The sequence below is a fragment of the Heteronotia binoei genome, chromosome 5 (genome assembly GCF_032191835.1).
Source record: "Heteronotia binoei isolate CCM8104 ecotype False Entrance Well chromosome 5, APGP_CSIRO_Hbin_v1, whole genome shotgun sequence".
NCBI classification, from domain to species: Eukaryota; Metazoa; Chordata; class Lepidosauria; order Squamata; family Gekkonidae; genus Heteronotia; species Heteronotia binoei.
The window spans coordinates 3,283,376-3,296,254 of NC_083227.1; the positions used below are offsets into that span (position 1 = coordinate 3,283,376).

General features: G+C 47.2%; 1 protein-coding gene and 1 non-coding gene across 2 annotated transcripts in view; one reads left to right on the forward strand and one right to left on the reverse strand.

Annotated features, from left to right (window-relative positions):
- The window catches only part of LOC132571392 (paternally-expressed gene 3 protein-like), a 150,574-nt gene that overhangs the window by 46,017 nt on the left and 91,678 nt on the right, over positions 1-12,879 (reverse strand). The window contains exons 16-32 of the mRNA XM_060238189.1: positions 11,468-11,521; positions 8,829-8,879; positions 8,681-8,734; positions 8,533-8,586; positions 8,386-8,439; positions 7,687-7,740; positions 7,539-7,592; positions 7,319-7,426; positions 6,576-6,629; positions 2,319-2,369; positions 2,171-2,224; positions 2,023-2,076; positions 1,876-1,929; positions 1,176-1,229; positions 1,028-1,081; positions 807-914; positions 64-117 (exon numbers count right to left, since the gene is read on the reverse strand). Of these exons, the coding sequence (XP_060094172.1) occupies positions 64-117; positions 807-914; positions 1,028-1,081; positions 1,176-1,229; positions 1,876-1,929; positions 2,023-2,076; positions 2,171-2,224; positions 2,319-2,369; positions 6,576-6,629; positions 7,319-7,426; positions 7,539-7,592; positions 7,687-7,740; positions 8,386-8,439; positions 8,533-8,586; positions 8,681-8,734; positions 8,829-8,879; positions 11,468-11,521 (1,020 nt within the window). The remainder of the gene's footprint in view (positions 1-63; positions 118-806; positions 915-1,027; positions 1,082-1,175; positions 1,230-1,875; positions 1,930-2,022; positions 2,077-2,170; positions 2,225-2,318; positions 2,370-6,575; positions 6,630-7,318; positions 7,427-7,538; positions 7,593-7,686; positions 7,741-8,385; positions 8,440-8,532; positions 8,587-8,680; positions 8,735-8,828; positions 8,880-11,467; positions 11,522-12,879) is intronic.
- TRNAP-AGG (transfer RNA proline (anticodon AGG)) lies at positions 5,140-5,206 on the forward strand. Its single transcript has one exon. It is a non-coding gene; the product is annotated as a tRNA-Pro (tRNA).

Here is a 12,879-nt window from a genome sequence, read left to right on the forward strand (position 1 = left end):
AAACCATCACACTGCTCTTTACGCTTTAAGGGCCTTTCTGAGTGGGTTGGGGGAGCTACTGACCTTGGGACTTTGTCTCCCTGGGCAGTCAGGCAGGCCAGGAACTCCCAGCTTCCCCTGTGGGTAAAAGAGAAAGAGAGAATGTGTCACGACTCAGGGGGGTCTTACCAATTGCTGCCACCACTCTGGGAGAAGGGTTCCCCTTGAGAAGGTCCAGAGTCCCCTCCCAAGCCCTTCAGCTTAGCTTCGGCCAAATAACAGGCGTAAGGACGAGGCAGAGTGAAGAACAACAACAAAAAGGTTCATTTTAAAGTCAGTGCAATATCAACGGCAAGGTGCATAAAACAGTAAAAGGGTGAAGGGCATAAGCAAATGCCCTAACGCCTCTCTCTATACAGTCCTTACTGTCTCAGTCAGACTTGGGCCTACTCACCCTACCTCACGGGGTGAGGATCTCTCCTTGGCAGCAGCTCTTCCTCCTAGGAAAAGAACCCCCACTTCCTGGGGTTGGCCTTTATATATTCTCTTCCCGGGCCCCACCCCTCTCTGGGCCTGTTTCCCTCCAAAACCTCTGCAACCCAATCAGAGAGACAGACGGAATCCTGGGAGACGTAGGCTTCTAACAGTAACTCCTAAGCAGGCTTCCCTGGGGCCTGCAGGCCTCACTAGGCCCAGGATCATGAGAGAGAGATGAAGAGAGAGGTAACTGGAAGAGAGGAGTTCCAGCCACACGCTGCAGAGGACATCCACCATCCCCACACCCCTTCCCAGGAGCATAGGCACAACCAGCTGGGACTCTTCCTCACCTTCTCTTCAAGAAGCTCGAGGGGGCCGGGATCTTCAGTGGGGTCTGTCCACCCTTTGGGACCCTCCAGCCTGTCCTTACTTCGGGATTCTGGGACACCAACTTCCCCCTGAGCGTGGAGAGAAGGCAGAGTGGGTGAAGCGAAAAGCAGAACTGCCCAAACAGGCGTGGAGAAGACTGAGGGGCTTCCTGGAGGGAGACCCCAGAGGGGGGCACACTTACCTGGTCGTCTTTCATCTCTGTGTCCCCCTTGAAGCCAGGAAATCTTTCTTCTCCCTGCAGGAAACAGAAATCATGAGGCACATTCTTGGAGAGGGGGGAGAAGACTGAGGGGCTTCCTGGAGGGAGAACAGAAGGGGGGCACACTTACCTGGGCGTCTTTCACCCCCGTGTCCCCCTTGAAGCCAGGAAATTCTTCTTCTCCCTGCGGGAAACAGAAACCGTGAGGTACATTCTTGGGGAGGAGGGAGAAGACTGAGGCGCTTCCTGGAGGGATATTATAGCATTGGAGAAAGTCCAATTGCACTGGAGAAAGCATTGGAGAAAGTCCAGAAAAGGGCAACTAGAATGCTTAAAGGGCTAGAACACTTTCCCTATGAAGAAAGGTTGAAACGCTTGGGGCTCTTTAGCTTGGAGAAACGTCGACTGCGGGGGTGACATGATAGAGGTCTACAAGATAATGCATGGGATGGAGACAATAGAGAAAGAGGTACTTTTCTCCCTTTCTCACAATACAAGCACTCGTGGGCATTCGATGAAATTGCTGAGCAAACAGGTTAAAAAAGATAAAAGGAAGTACTTCTTCACCCAAAGGGTGATTAACATGTGGAATTCACTGCCACAGGAGGTGGTGGAGGCCACAAGCATGGCCACCTTCAAGAGGGGTTTAGATAAAAATATGGAGCAGAGGTCCATCAGTGGCTATTAGCCACAGTGTGTTCATATATATCTATATAGATATATAAAAAATTTTTGGCCACTGTGTGACACAGAGTGTTGGACTGGATGGGCCATTGGCCTGATCCAACATGGCTTCTCTTATGTTCTTAACCAGAGGGAGGCACACTTACCTGGTCATCTTTCATCTCCGTGTCCCCCTTGAAGCCAGGAAATCCTTCTTCTCCCTGCAGGAAACAGAAATCATGAGGCGCATTCTTGGGGAGGGGGGGAAGACTGAGGGGCTTCCTGGAGGGAGAACCAGAGGGGGGCACACTTACCTGGTCGTCTTTCACCCCCGTGTCCCCCTTGAAGCCAGGAAATCCTTCTTCTCCCTGCAGGAAACAGAAACCGTGAGGCACATTCTTGGGGAGGTTGGAGAAGACTGAGGGGCTTCCTGGAGGGAGAACCAGAGGGGGGCACACTTACCTGGTCGTCTTTCACCCCCGTGTCCCCCTTGAAGCCAGGAAATCCTTCTTCTCCCTGCAGGAAACAGAAACCGTGAGGCACATTCTTGGGGAGGGGGGAGAAGACTGAGGGGCTTCCTGGAGGGAGAACCAGAGGGGGGCACATTTACCTGGTCGTCTTTCAGCTCTATGTCCCCCTTGATGCCGGGAAATCCTTCTCCCTGCGGGAAACAGAAATCATGAGGCACATTCTTGGGGAGGGGGGAATACACCCTGATAATGTACCAGACATTGCGGAACATGAAGGAGTTCTCCCCTTCCGGCCGAGGGTGGGAAGCTTCGCCCTCTCTCTCGCTTGGCTTCGTAAGACCATTAAGAGCTCTGGCTATGTAACACGAGCACTCTGGGGACACAACTCCCTTGCCACAATATTGTCATTCTATTATCACTCTTCCGGCTGATTATTCATGTTTTTCTGTAGCTGAAGCTAGTGCCAGGTTCGACTATTGGCGAACTTAGGCGTGCATGAGGTTTTTTAAAGGAATCTTTTGATAGCTCATTAAAACAGTTACAGGAATATGAAATTGATTTATATCTATATCCTGCCCTAACCTATTGGGCTCAAAGTGGCTAATAAGAGTTAAAATGCATAATGTTAATATAAAATACAGTAAAATCGTTAAAATTCATTCAACACATACAATACACTTACACAATACAGTTTCAGTCCAAAATCCAAGATGGCATCAACATTATTAGTTCGTGTTTGGCGCTGCATACAATAATGTTGTTAAGTATCATTTATAACGCGCTATATTTATACGGGGATTTTGTGTGCCCCGTGGCGCAGAGTGGTAAAGCTGCAGTACTGTGGTCTGAACTCTCTGCTCACGACCTGAGTTCGATCCCAGCGAAAGCTGGTTCAGGTAGCCGGCCCAAGGTTGACTCAGCCTTCCATCCTTCCGAGGTCGGTCAAACGAGTCCCCAGCTTGTTGGGGGGGAAAGCGTAGAGGACTGGGGAAGGCAATGGCGAACCACCCCGTCAAAAGTCTGCCGTGAAAACGTTGTGAAAGCAACGTCACCCCAGAGTCGGAAACGACTGTGCTTGCACAGGGGACCTTTCCTTTCCCTAATGCCTTTAAGAGAGATTAGGAGCTACATTTGGCCTTCTAATCTCGGTTGAAAAGATAACGAGCGCATATTGTATGTATTCATAGATTCACCTGTTGGATTATCTCACCAATACTGAGATCTCATCATCAAACGACCCACCATTTACCTAGAAGATTATTACCTATTTAAGTCAGGAGACACAACAAGACTCCTACGTGGTAAGCGAATCAGGTTTCTCTAGACAGAATTCTCAGAAGAGATCGTGAGAACCATGTTTCTGGTTCGTGTGTGATTATGTAAGGTTCATGTGAAATTCATGTCTTGGGAGTTATAGGTAAAATTTTCAGAAAGAAGTTTAAAACAATAATCTGAAAGTTGGTCTGCTAGCCATTTAACCTATTCTACTATTGTCTATATATTTGTTTATTTAATTAGATTTGTATCCCGCCCTTCCCTTACGGGCTCAGGGTGGCTAACATTTTAAAATCAACAATTCAGTTTAAACACAAGACAATATAATAAAACAGCAATATACCAATTTACAGACTATATAGGGTAGTCCGTTTTATCATTGCTACTGTTGTTACATTATTACTGCTATTATGTTGGCACTCAGATTTTATTATCATAGTGTCGGTCGGCCTTCCTCAGGTGTTAAATACAAGCCAAAACAGTTTGGGGAGGGACGGTGGCTCAGTGGTAGAGCATCTGCTTGGGAAGCAGAAAGTCCCAGGTTCAATCCCTGGCATCTCCAGGCAAATAGGTGTGAAAAAAGGTCCAGGCAAATAGGTGTGAAAAAACATCAGCTTGAGACCCTGGAGAGCCGCTGCCAGTCTGAGAAGACAAATCTGACTTTGATGGACCAAAGGTCTGTTTCAGGATAAGGCAGCTTCATATGTTCACCCTGCAGAACCGTACAAGGTCCCGCAAGGCTCTAACTTCTTCTGGAAGGGGATTCCACCAAGTGGGGGCCACCACAGAAAAGGCCCTGGTGGTAACCAACCATGTTTCTTTTGGCCCAGGGATCATTAAAAGATTTTGAGAGCGTGAGTATAGGTGTCTGCGGGGGTATATATGGAAAGAAGTTTGATCATTTTAGTGCTTGTTTCTTCTAGCAGCTAGAGGATTAATTATTGTCTTATTGTCTTATGTGATTGTTTTATTGTTTTAATATTGTTTTTGTTTACTGTCTATTTTGTGTTGTTAGCCACCTTGAGTCTGTACGGAATGGGTGGGATATAAATACAACGTAAATAAAATAAATAAATAAATAAATTCCCACATGCTTATATTCGAGAGCCAGATTGGTGTAGTGGTTAAGTGCGTGGACTCTTATCTGGGAGAACCGGGTTTGATTCCCCACTCCTCCAGTCAGGAGACACAACAAGACTCCTACGTGGTAAGCGAATCAGGTTTCTCTAGACAGAATTCTCAGAAGAGATCGTGAGAACCATGTTTCTGGTTCGTGTGTGATTATGTAAGGTTCATGTGAAATTCATGTCTTGGGAGTTATAGGTAAAATTTTCAGAAAGAAGTTTAAAACAATAATCTGAAAGTTGGTTCGCTAGCCATTTAACCTATTCTACTATTGTTTATATATTTGTTTATTTAATTAGATTTGTACCCCGCCCTCCCCTTACGGGCTCAGGGTGGCTAACATTTTAAAATCAACAATTCAGTTTAAGAACAAGGCAATATAATAAAACAGCAATATACCAATTTACAGACTATATAGGGTAGTCATCCAAGATCCCTTTTCTCATTTCTACTGTTGTTCCATTATTACTGCTATTATGTTGGCACTCAGATGTTGTTATCATAGTGTCGGTCGGCCTTCCTCAGGTGTTAAACACAAGCCAAAACAGTTTGGGGAGGGACGGTGGCTCAGTGGTAGAGCATCTGCTTAGGAAGCAGAAGGTCCCAGGTTCAATCCCTGGCATCTCCAAAAAAGGGTCCAGGCAAATGGGTGTGAAAAAACCTCAGCTTGAGACCCTGGAGAGCTGCTGCCAGTCTGAGAAGACAATACTGACTGATGGACCAAAGGTCTGATTCAGGATAAGGCAGCTTCATATGTTCACCCTGCGGAACCATACAAGGTCCCGCAAGGCTCTAATTTCTTCTGGAAGGGGATTCCACCATGTGGGGGCCACCACAGAGAAGGCCCTGGCGGTAACCAACCATGCTTCTTTTGGCCCAGGGATCATTAAAAGATTTTGAGAGCGTGAGCATAGGTGTCTGCGGGGGTATATATGGAAAGAAGTTTGATCATTTTAGTGCTTGTTTCTTCCAGCAGCTAGAGGATTAATTATTGTCTTATCTGATTGTTTTAATATTGTTTTTGTTTACTGTCTATTTTGTGCTGTTAGCCACCTTGAGTCGGTATGGAATGGGTGGGATATAAATACAACGTAAATAAAACAAATAAATAAGTAAATTCCCACATGCTTATATTTTTAAGGTCTTTTCTAATAAAGAGAATCAGGGGTGGAATTCTAGCAGGAGCTCCTTTGCATATCAGGCCACACACCCCTGATGTAGCCGATCCTCTGAGAGCTTACAAAAAAGAGCCTTTGTAAGCTCTCTGAGGATTGGCACCATCAAGGGGTGGGGCCTGATATGCAAAGGAGCTCCTGCTAGAATCCCACCCCTGCTGCACACCACACCTCATCCAATAACACCTGCTTTTGCCATTTGCCTGCTAATGTCGTTTGGCATCTGAAATCACCCCACTTTCCACAGATAGGAAAGATGGGCTCACATTCCAGCTGTATCTGAAGAAGTTCATAGTGCCTCCCGAAAGCTCTTCTTCTGCCACAAATTTTGTTAGTCTTCAAGCTGGACTCTGGCTCTTTCCTCCTGCTACAGACAGACTTAACAGGGCAACCTGTCTTGACCCAAAATTCTGTCAGCCTCTAAGGCACCGCTGGACACGAATCCAGCACGGTTCAGAGGGATGAGATCTGAAAGGCCTTTTCTGGGAACCACTCTGCACCACGGGGCTCTTTAACAGAAATAACGGTCTGTTGTTAACATCAAAATCTCTCACTGTGGGCTATGCGCTACTGGACTCAAATCCAGCACAGTTCAGAGGGATGAGACCTGAAAGGCCTTCTCTGGGAACCCTCCCACGAGGGCTCTCTGGACATCGAAGGATAACACGGAAGGTGGACCGAAAAGGGCAGCCTCAGAGGACGGCGTTTGGGCCCCTGGGAGTGGGCAGCGGCCCAAGCCCCTCTGCTTTCCCTTCCTTCAAACCATCACACTGCTCTTTACGCTTTAAGGGCCTTTCTGAGTGGGTTGGGGGAGCTACTGACCTTGGGACTTTGTCTCCCTGGGCAGTCAGGCAGGCCAGGAACTCCCAGCTTCCCCTGTGGGTAAAAGAGAAAGAGAGAATGTGTCACGACTCAGGGGGGTCTTACCAATTGCTGCCACCACTCTGGGAGAAGGGTTCCCCTTGAGAAGGTCCAGAGTCCCCTCCCAAGCCCTTCAGCTTAGCTTCGGCCAAATAACAGGCGTAAGGACGAGGCAGAGTGAAGAACAACAACAAAAAGGTTCATTTTAAAGTCAGTGCAATATCAACGGCAAGGTGCATAAAACAGTAAAAGGGTGAAGGGCATAAGCAAATGCCCTAACGCCTCTCTCTATACAGTCCTTACTGTCTCAGTCAGACTTGGGCCTACTCACCCTACCTCACGGGGTGAGGATCTCTCCTTGGCAGCAGCTCTTCCTCCTAGGAAAAGAACCCCCACTTCCTGGGGTTGGCCTTTATATATTCTCTTCCCGGGCCCCACCCCTCTCTGGGCCTGTTTCCCTCCAAAACCTCTGCAACCCAATCAGAGAGACAGACGGAATCCTGGGAGACGTAGGCTTCTAACAGTAACTCCTAAGCAGGCTTCCCTGGGGCCTGCAGGCCTCACTAGGCCCAGGATCATGAGAGAGAGATGAAGAGAGAGGTAACTGGAAGAGAGGAGTTCCAGCCACACGCTGCAGAGGACATCCACCATCCCCACACCCCTTCCCAGGAGCATAGGCACAACCAGCTGGGACTCTTCCTCACCTTCTCTTCAAGAAGCTCGAGGGGGCCGGGATCTTCAGTGGGGTCTGTCCACCCTTTGGGACCCTCCAGCCTGTCCTTACTTCGGGATTCTGGGACACCAACTTCCCCCTGAGCGTGGAGAGAAGGCAGAGTGGGTGAAGCGAAAAGCAGAACTGCCCAAACAGGCGTGGAGAAGACTGAGGGGCTTCCTGGAGGGAGACCCAGAGGGGGGCACACTTACCTGGTCGTCTTTCATCTCTGTGTCCCCCTTGAAGCCAGGAAATCTTTCTTCTCCCTGCAGGAAACAGAAATCATGAGGCACATTCTTGGAGAGGGGGGAGAAGACTGAGGGGCTTCCTGGAGGGAGAACCAGAAGGGGGCACACTTACCTGGGCGTCTTTCACCCCCGTGTCCCCCTTGAAGCCAGGAAATTCTTCTTCTCCCTGCGGGAAACAGAAACCGTGAGGTACATTCTTGGGGAGGAGGGAGAAGACTGAGGCGCTTCCTGGAGGGATATTATAGCATTGGAGAAAGTCCAATTGCACTGGAGAAAGCATTGGAGAAAGTCCAGAAAAGGGCAACTAGAATGCTTAAAGGGCTAGAACACTTTCCCTATGAAGAAAGGTTGAAACGCTTGGGGCTCTTTAGCTTGGAGAAACGTCGACTGCGGGGTGACATGATAGAGGTCTACAAGATAATGCATGGGATGGAGACAATAGAGAAAGAGGTACTTTTCTCCCTTTCTCACAATACAAGCACTCGTGGGCATTCGATGAAATTGCTGAGCAAACAGGTTAAAAAAGATAAAAGGAAGTACTTCTTCACCCAAAGGGTGATTAACATGTGGAATTCACTGCCACAGGAGGTGGTGGAGGCCACAAGCATGGCCACCTTCAAGAGGGGTTTAGATAAAAATATGGAGCAGAGGTCCATCAGTGGCTATTAGCCACAGTGTGTTCATATATATCTATATAGATATATAAAAAATTTTTGGCCACTGTGTGACACAGAGTGTTGGACTGGATGGGCCATTGGCCTGATCCAACATGGCTTCTCTTATGTTCTTAACCAGAGGGAGGCACACTTACCTGGTCATCTTTCATCTCCGTGTCCCCCTTGAAGCCAGGAAATCCTTCTTCTCCCTGCAGGAAACAGAAATCATGAGGCGCATTCTTGGGGAGGGGGGGAAGACTGAGGGGCTTCCTGGAGGGAGAACCAGAGGGGGGCACACTTACCTGGTCGTCTTTCACCCCCGTGTCCCCCTTGAAGCCAGGAAATCCTTCTTCTCCCTGCAGGAAACAGAAACCGTGAGGCACATTCTTGGGGAGGTTGGAGAAGACTGAGGGGCTTCCTGGAGGGAGAACCAGAGGGGGGCACACTTACCTGGTCGTCTTTCACCCCCGTGTCCCCCTTGAAGCCAGGAAATCCTTCTTCTCCCTGCAGGAAACAGAAACCGTGAGGCACATTCTTGGGGAGGGGGGAGAAGACTGAGGGGCTTCCTGGAGGGAGAACCAGAGGGGGGCACATTTACCTGGTCGTCTTTCAGCTCTATGTCCCCCTTGATGCCGGGAAATCCTTCTCCCTGCGGGAAACAGAAATCATGAGGCACATTCTTGGGGAGGGGGGAATACACCCTGATAATGTACCAGACATTGCGGAACATGAAGGAGTTCTCCCCTTCCGGCCGAGGGTGGGAAGCTTCGCCCTCTCTCTCGCTTGGCTTCGTAAGACCATTAAGAGCTCTGGCTATGTAACACGAGCACTCTGGGGACACAACTCCCTTGCCACAATATTGTCATTCTATTATCACTCTTCCGGCTGATTATTCATGTTTTTCTGTAGCTGAAGCTAGTGCCAGGTTCGACTATTGGCGAACTTAGGCGTGCATGAGGTTTTTTAAAGGAATCTTTTGATAGCTCATTAAAACAGTTACAGGAATATGAAATTGATTTATATCTATATCCTGCCCTAACCTATTGGGCTCAAAGTGGCTAATAAGAGTTAAAATGCATAATGTTAATATAAAATACAGTAAAATCGTTAAAATTCATTCAACACATACAATACACTTACACAATACAGTTTCAGTCCAAAATCCAAGATGGCATCAACATTATTAGTTCGTGTTTGGCGCTGCATACAATAATGTTGTTAAGTATCATTTATAACGCGCTATATTTATACGGGGATTTTGTGTGCCCCGTGGCGCAGAGTGGTAAAGCTGCAGTACTGTGGTCTGAACTCTCTGCTCACGACCTGAGTTCGATCCCAGCGAAAGCTGGTTCAGGTAGCCGGCCCAAGGTTGACTCAGCCTTCCATCCTTCCGAGGTCGGTCAAACGAGTCCCCAGCTTGTTGGGGGGGAAAGCGTAGAGGACTGGGGAAGGCAATGGCGAACCACCCCGTCAAAAGTCTGCTGTGAAAACGTTGTGAAAGCAACGTCACCCCAGAGTCGGAAACGACTGTGCTTGCACAGGGGACCTTTCCTTTCCCTAATGCCTTTAAGAGAGATTAGGAGCTACATTTGGCCTTCTAATCTCGGTTGAAAAGATAATGAGCGCATATTGTATGTATTCATAGATACACCTATTGGATTATCTCACCAATACTGAGATCTCATCATCAAACGACCCACCATTTACCTAGAAGATTATTACCTATTTAAGTCAGGAGACACAACAAGACTCCTACGTGGTAAGCGAATCAGGTTTCTCTAGACAGAATTCTCAGAAGAGATCGTGAGAACCATGTTTCTGGTTCGTGTGTGATTATGTAAGGTTCATGTGAAATTCATGTCTTGGGAGTTATAGGTAAAATTTTCAGAAAGAAGTTTAAGACAATAATCTGAAAGTTGGTTTGCTAGCCATTTAACCTATTCTACTTGAGTCATGGAGTAAAAGGACAGGTCCTCTTGTGGATCAAAAACTGGCTGAGTAATAGGAAGCAGAGAGTGAGTATAAATGGGCAGTCTTCGCAGTGGAGGACGGTAAGCAGTGGGGTGCCGCAGGGCTCGGTACTGGGTCCCATGCTCTTTAACTTGTTCATAAATGATTTAGAGTTGGGAGTGAGCAGTGAAGTGGCCAAATTTGTGGATGACACTAAATTGTTCAGGGTGGTGAGAACCAGAGAGGATTGTGAGGAACTCCAAAGGGATCTGTTGAGGCTGGGTGAGTGGGCGTCAACGTGGCAGATGCAGTTCAGTGTGGCCAAGTGCAAAGTAATGCACATTGGGGCCAAGAATCCCAGCTACAAATACAAGTTGATGGGGTGTGAACTGGCAGAGACTGACCAAGAGAGAGATCTTGGGGTCGTGGTAGATAATTCACTGAAAATGTCAAGGCAGTGTGCGTTTGCAATAAAAAAGGCCAACGCCATGCTGGGAATTATTAGGAAGGGAATTGAAAACAAATCAGCCAGTATCATAATGCCCCTGTATAAATCGATGGTGCGGTCTCATTTGGAGTACTGTGTGCAGTTCTGGTCGCCGCACCTCAAAAAGGATATTATAGCATTGGAGAAAGTTCAGAAAAGGGCAACTAGAATGATTAAAGGGCTGGAACACCTTCCCTATGAAGAAAGGTTGAAACGCTTAGGGCTCTTTAGCTTGGAGAAACGTCGACTGAGGGGTGACATGATAGAGGTTTACAAGATGATGCATGGGATGGAGAAAGTAGAGAAAGAAGTACTTTTCTCCCTTTCTCACAATACGAGAACTCGTGGGCATTCGATGAAATTGCTGAGCAGACAGGTTAAAACGGATAAAAGGAAGTACTTCTTCACCCAAAGGGTGATTAACATGTGGAATTCACTGCCACAGGAGGTGGCGGCGGCCACAAGCATGGCCACCTTCAAGAGGGGGTTAGATAAAAATATGGAGCAGAGGTCCATCTGTGTGTATGTGTGTGTGTGTGTGTGTGTGTATATATATATATATATATATATATATATATATATATATATATATTTGGCCGCTGTGTGACACAGAATGTTGGACTGGACGGGCCATTGGCCTGATCTAACATGGGTTCTCTTATGTTCTTATGTACTATTGTCTATATATTTGTTTATTTAATTAGATTTGTATCCTGCCCTCCCCTTACAGAACTGCCCAAACAGGCGTGGAGAAGACTGAGGGGCTTCCTGGAGGGAGAAGCAGAGGGGGGCACACTTACCTGGTCATCTTTCATCTCCGTGTCCCCACTGAAGCCAGGAAATCCTTCTTCTGCCTGCAGGAAACAGAAACCATGAGGTACATTCTTGGGGAGTTGGGGGGGGGGGGAAGTACACCCTTCAAAATGGACCAGACATTGCAGCCATAATGTTAGGGAACTATGAAACATGAATGAGTTCTACCACCTCTGTCTTCACTGAATAAAGTTGGGTCCTTCAATATCATCTTTAAGACTAACGAAGTTTCATTCTGGGTGTAAGCTTTCACGTGCATGCACACATCTTCAATCTAAAGTAGTGTGCATACATGAACACTTAAACCCAGAATAAAACTGGACTCCCGACTTTGCTTCAGACTAATACGTCTGCCCACCTGAACCCGTCTCTGTCTTCACTGTGTTATTTGAGTTCTGGAGATCAGCACAATCACTCACAATTTAAAGACAGCTGAAATATGAACCTATGAACCTATGAAGCTGCCTTATACTGAATTAGACCCCTCTCAGTCCTTCAGTGTTGTCTACTCAGACGGGCAGCTCTCCAGGGTCTCAAGCTGAGGTTTTTCACACCTATTTGCCTGGACCATAAGAACATAAGAGAAGCCATGTTGGATCAGGCCAACGGCCCATCAAGTCCAACACTCTGTGTCACACAGTGGCAAAAAATGTTATATACACACATACACTGTGGCTAATAGCCACTGATGGACCTGTGCTCCATATTTTTATCTAAACCCCTCTTGAAGGTGGCTATACTTGTGGCCGCCACCACCTCCTGTGGCAGTGAATTCCACATGTTAATCACCCTTTGGGTGAAGAAGTACTTCCTTTTATCCGTCTTAACCTGTCTGCTCAGCAATTTCATCGAATGCCCACGAGTTCTTGTATTGTGAGAAAGGGAGAAAAGTACTTCTTTCTCTACTTTCTCCATTCCATGCATTATCTTGTAAACCTCTATCATGTCACCCCGCAGTCGACGTTTCTCCAAGCTAAAGAGTCCCAAGCGTTTCAACCTTTCTTCATAGGGAAAGTGCTCCAGCCCTTTAATCATTCTAGTTGCCCTTCTCTGCACCTTCTCTAAAGCTTTTTAGTTGCAGATGCCGAGGATTGAACCTGGGACCTTCTGCTTACCAAGCAGATGCTCTACCACTGAGCCACTGTCCCACCCAAAAGAAGACATAGGTATGAACATATGAAGCTGCCTTCTACTGAATCAGACAGGTTAAAACGGATAAAAGGAAGTATTTCTTCACCCAAAGGGTGATTAACATGTGGAATTCACTGCCACAGGAGGTGGTGGCGGCCACAAGTATAGCCACCTTCAAGAGGGGTTTAGATAAAATATGGAGCATAGATCCATCAGTGGCTATTAGCCACAGTGTGTGTGTATATATAAAAATTTTTGCCACTGTGTG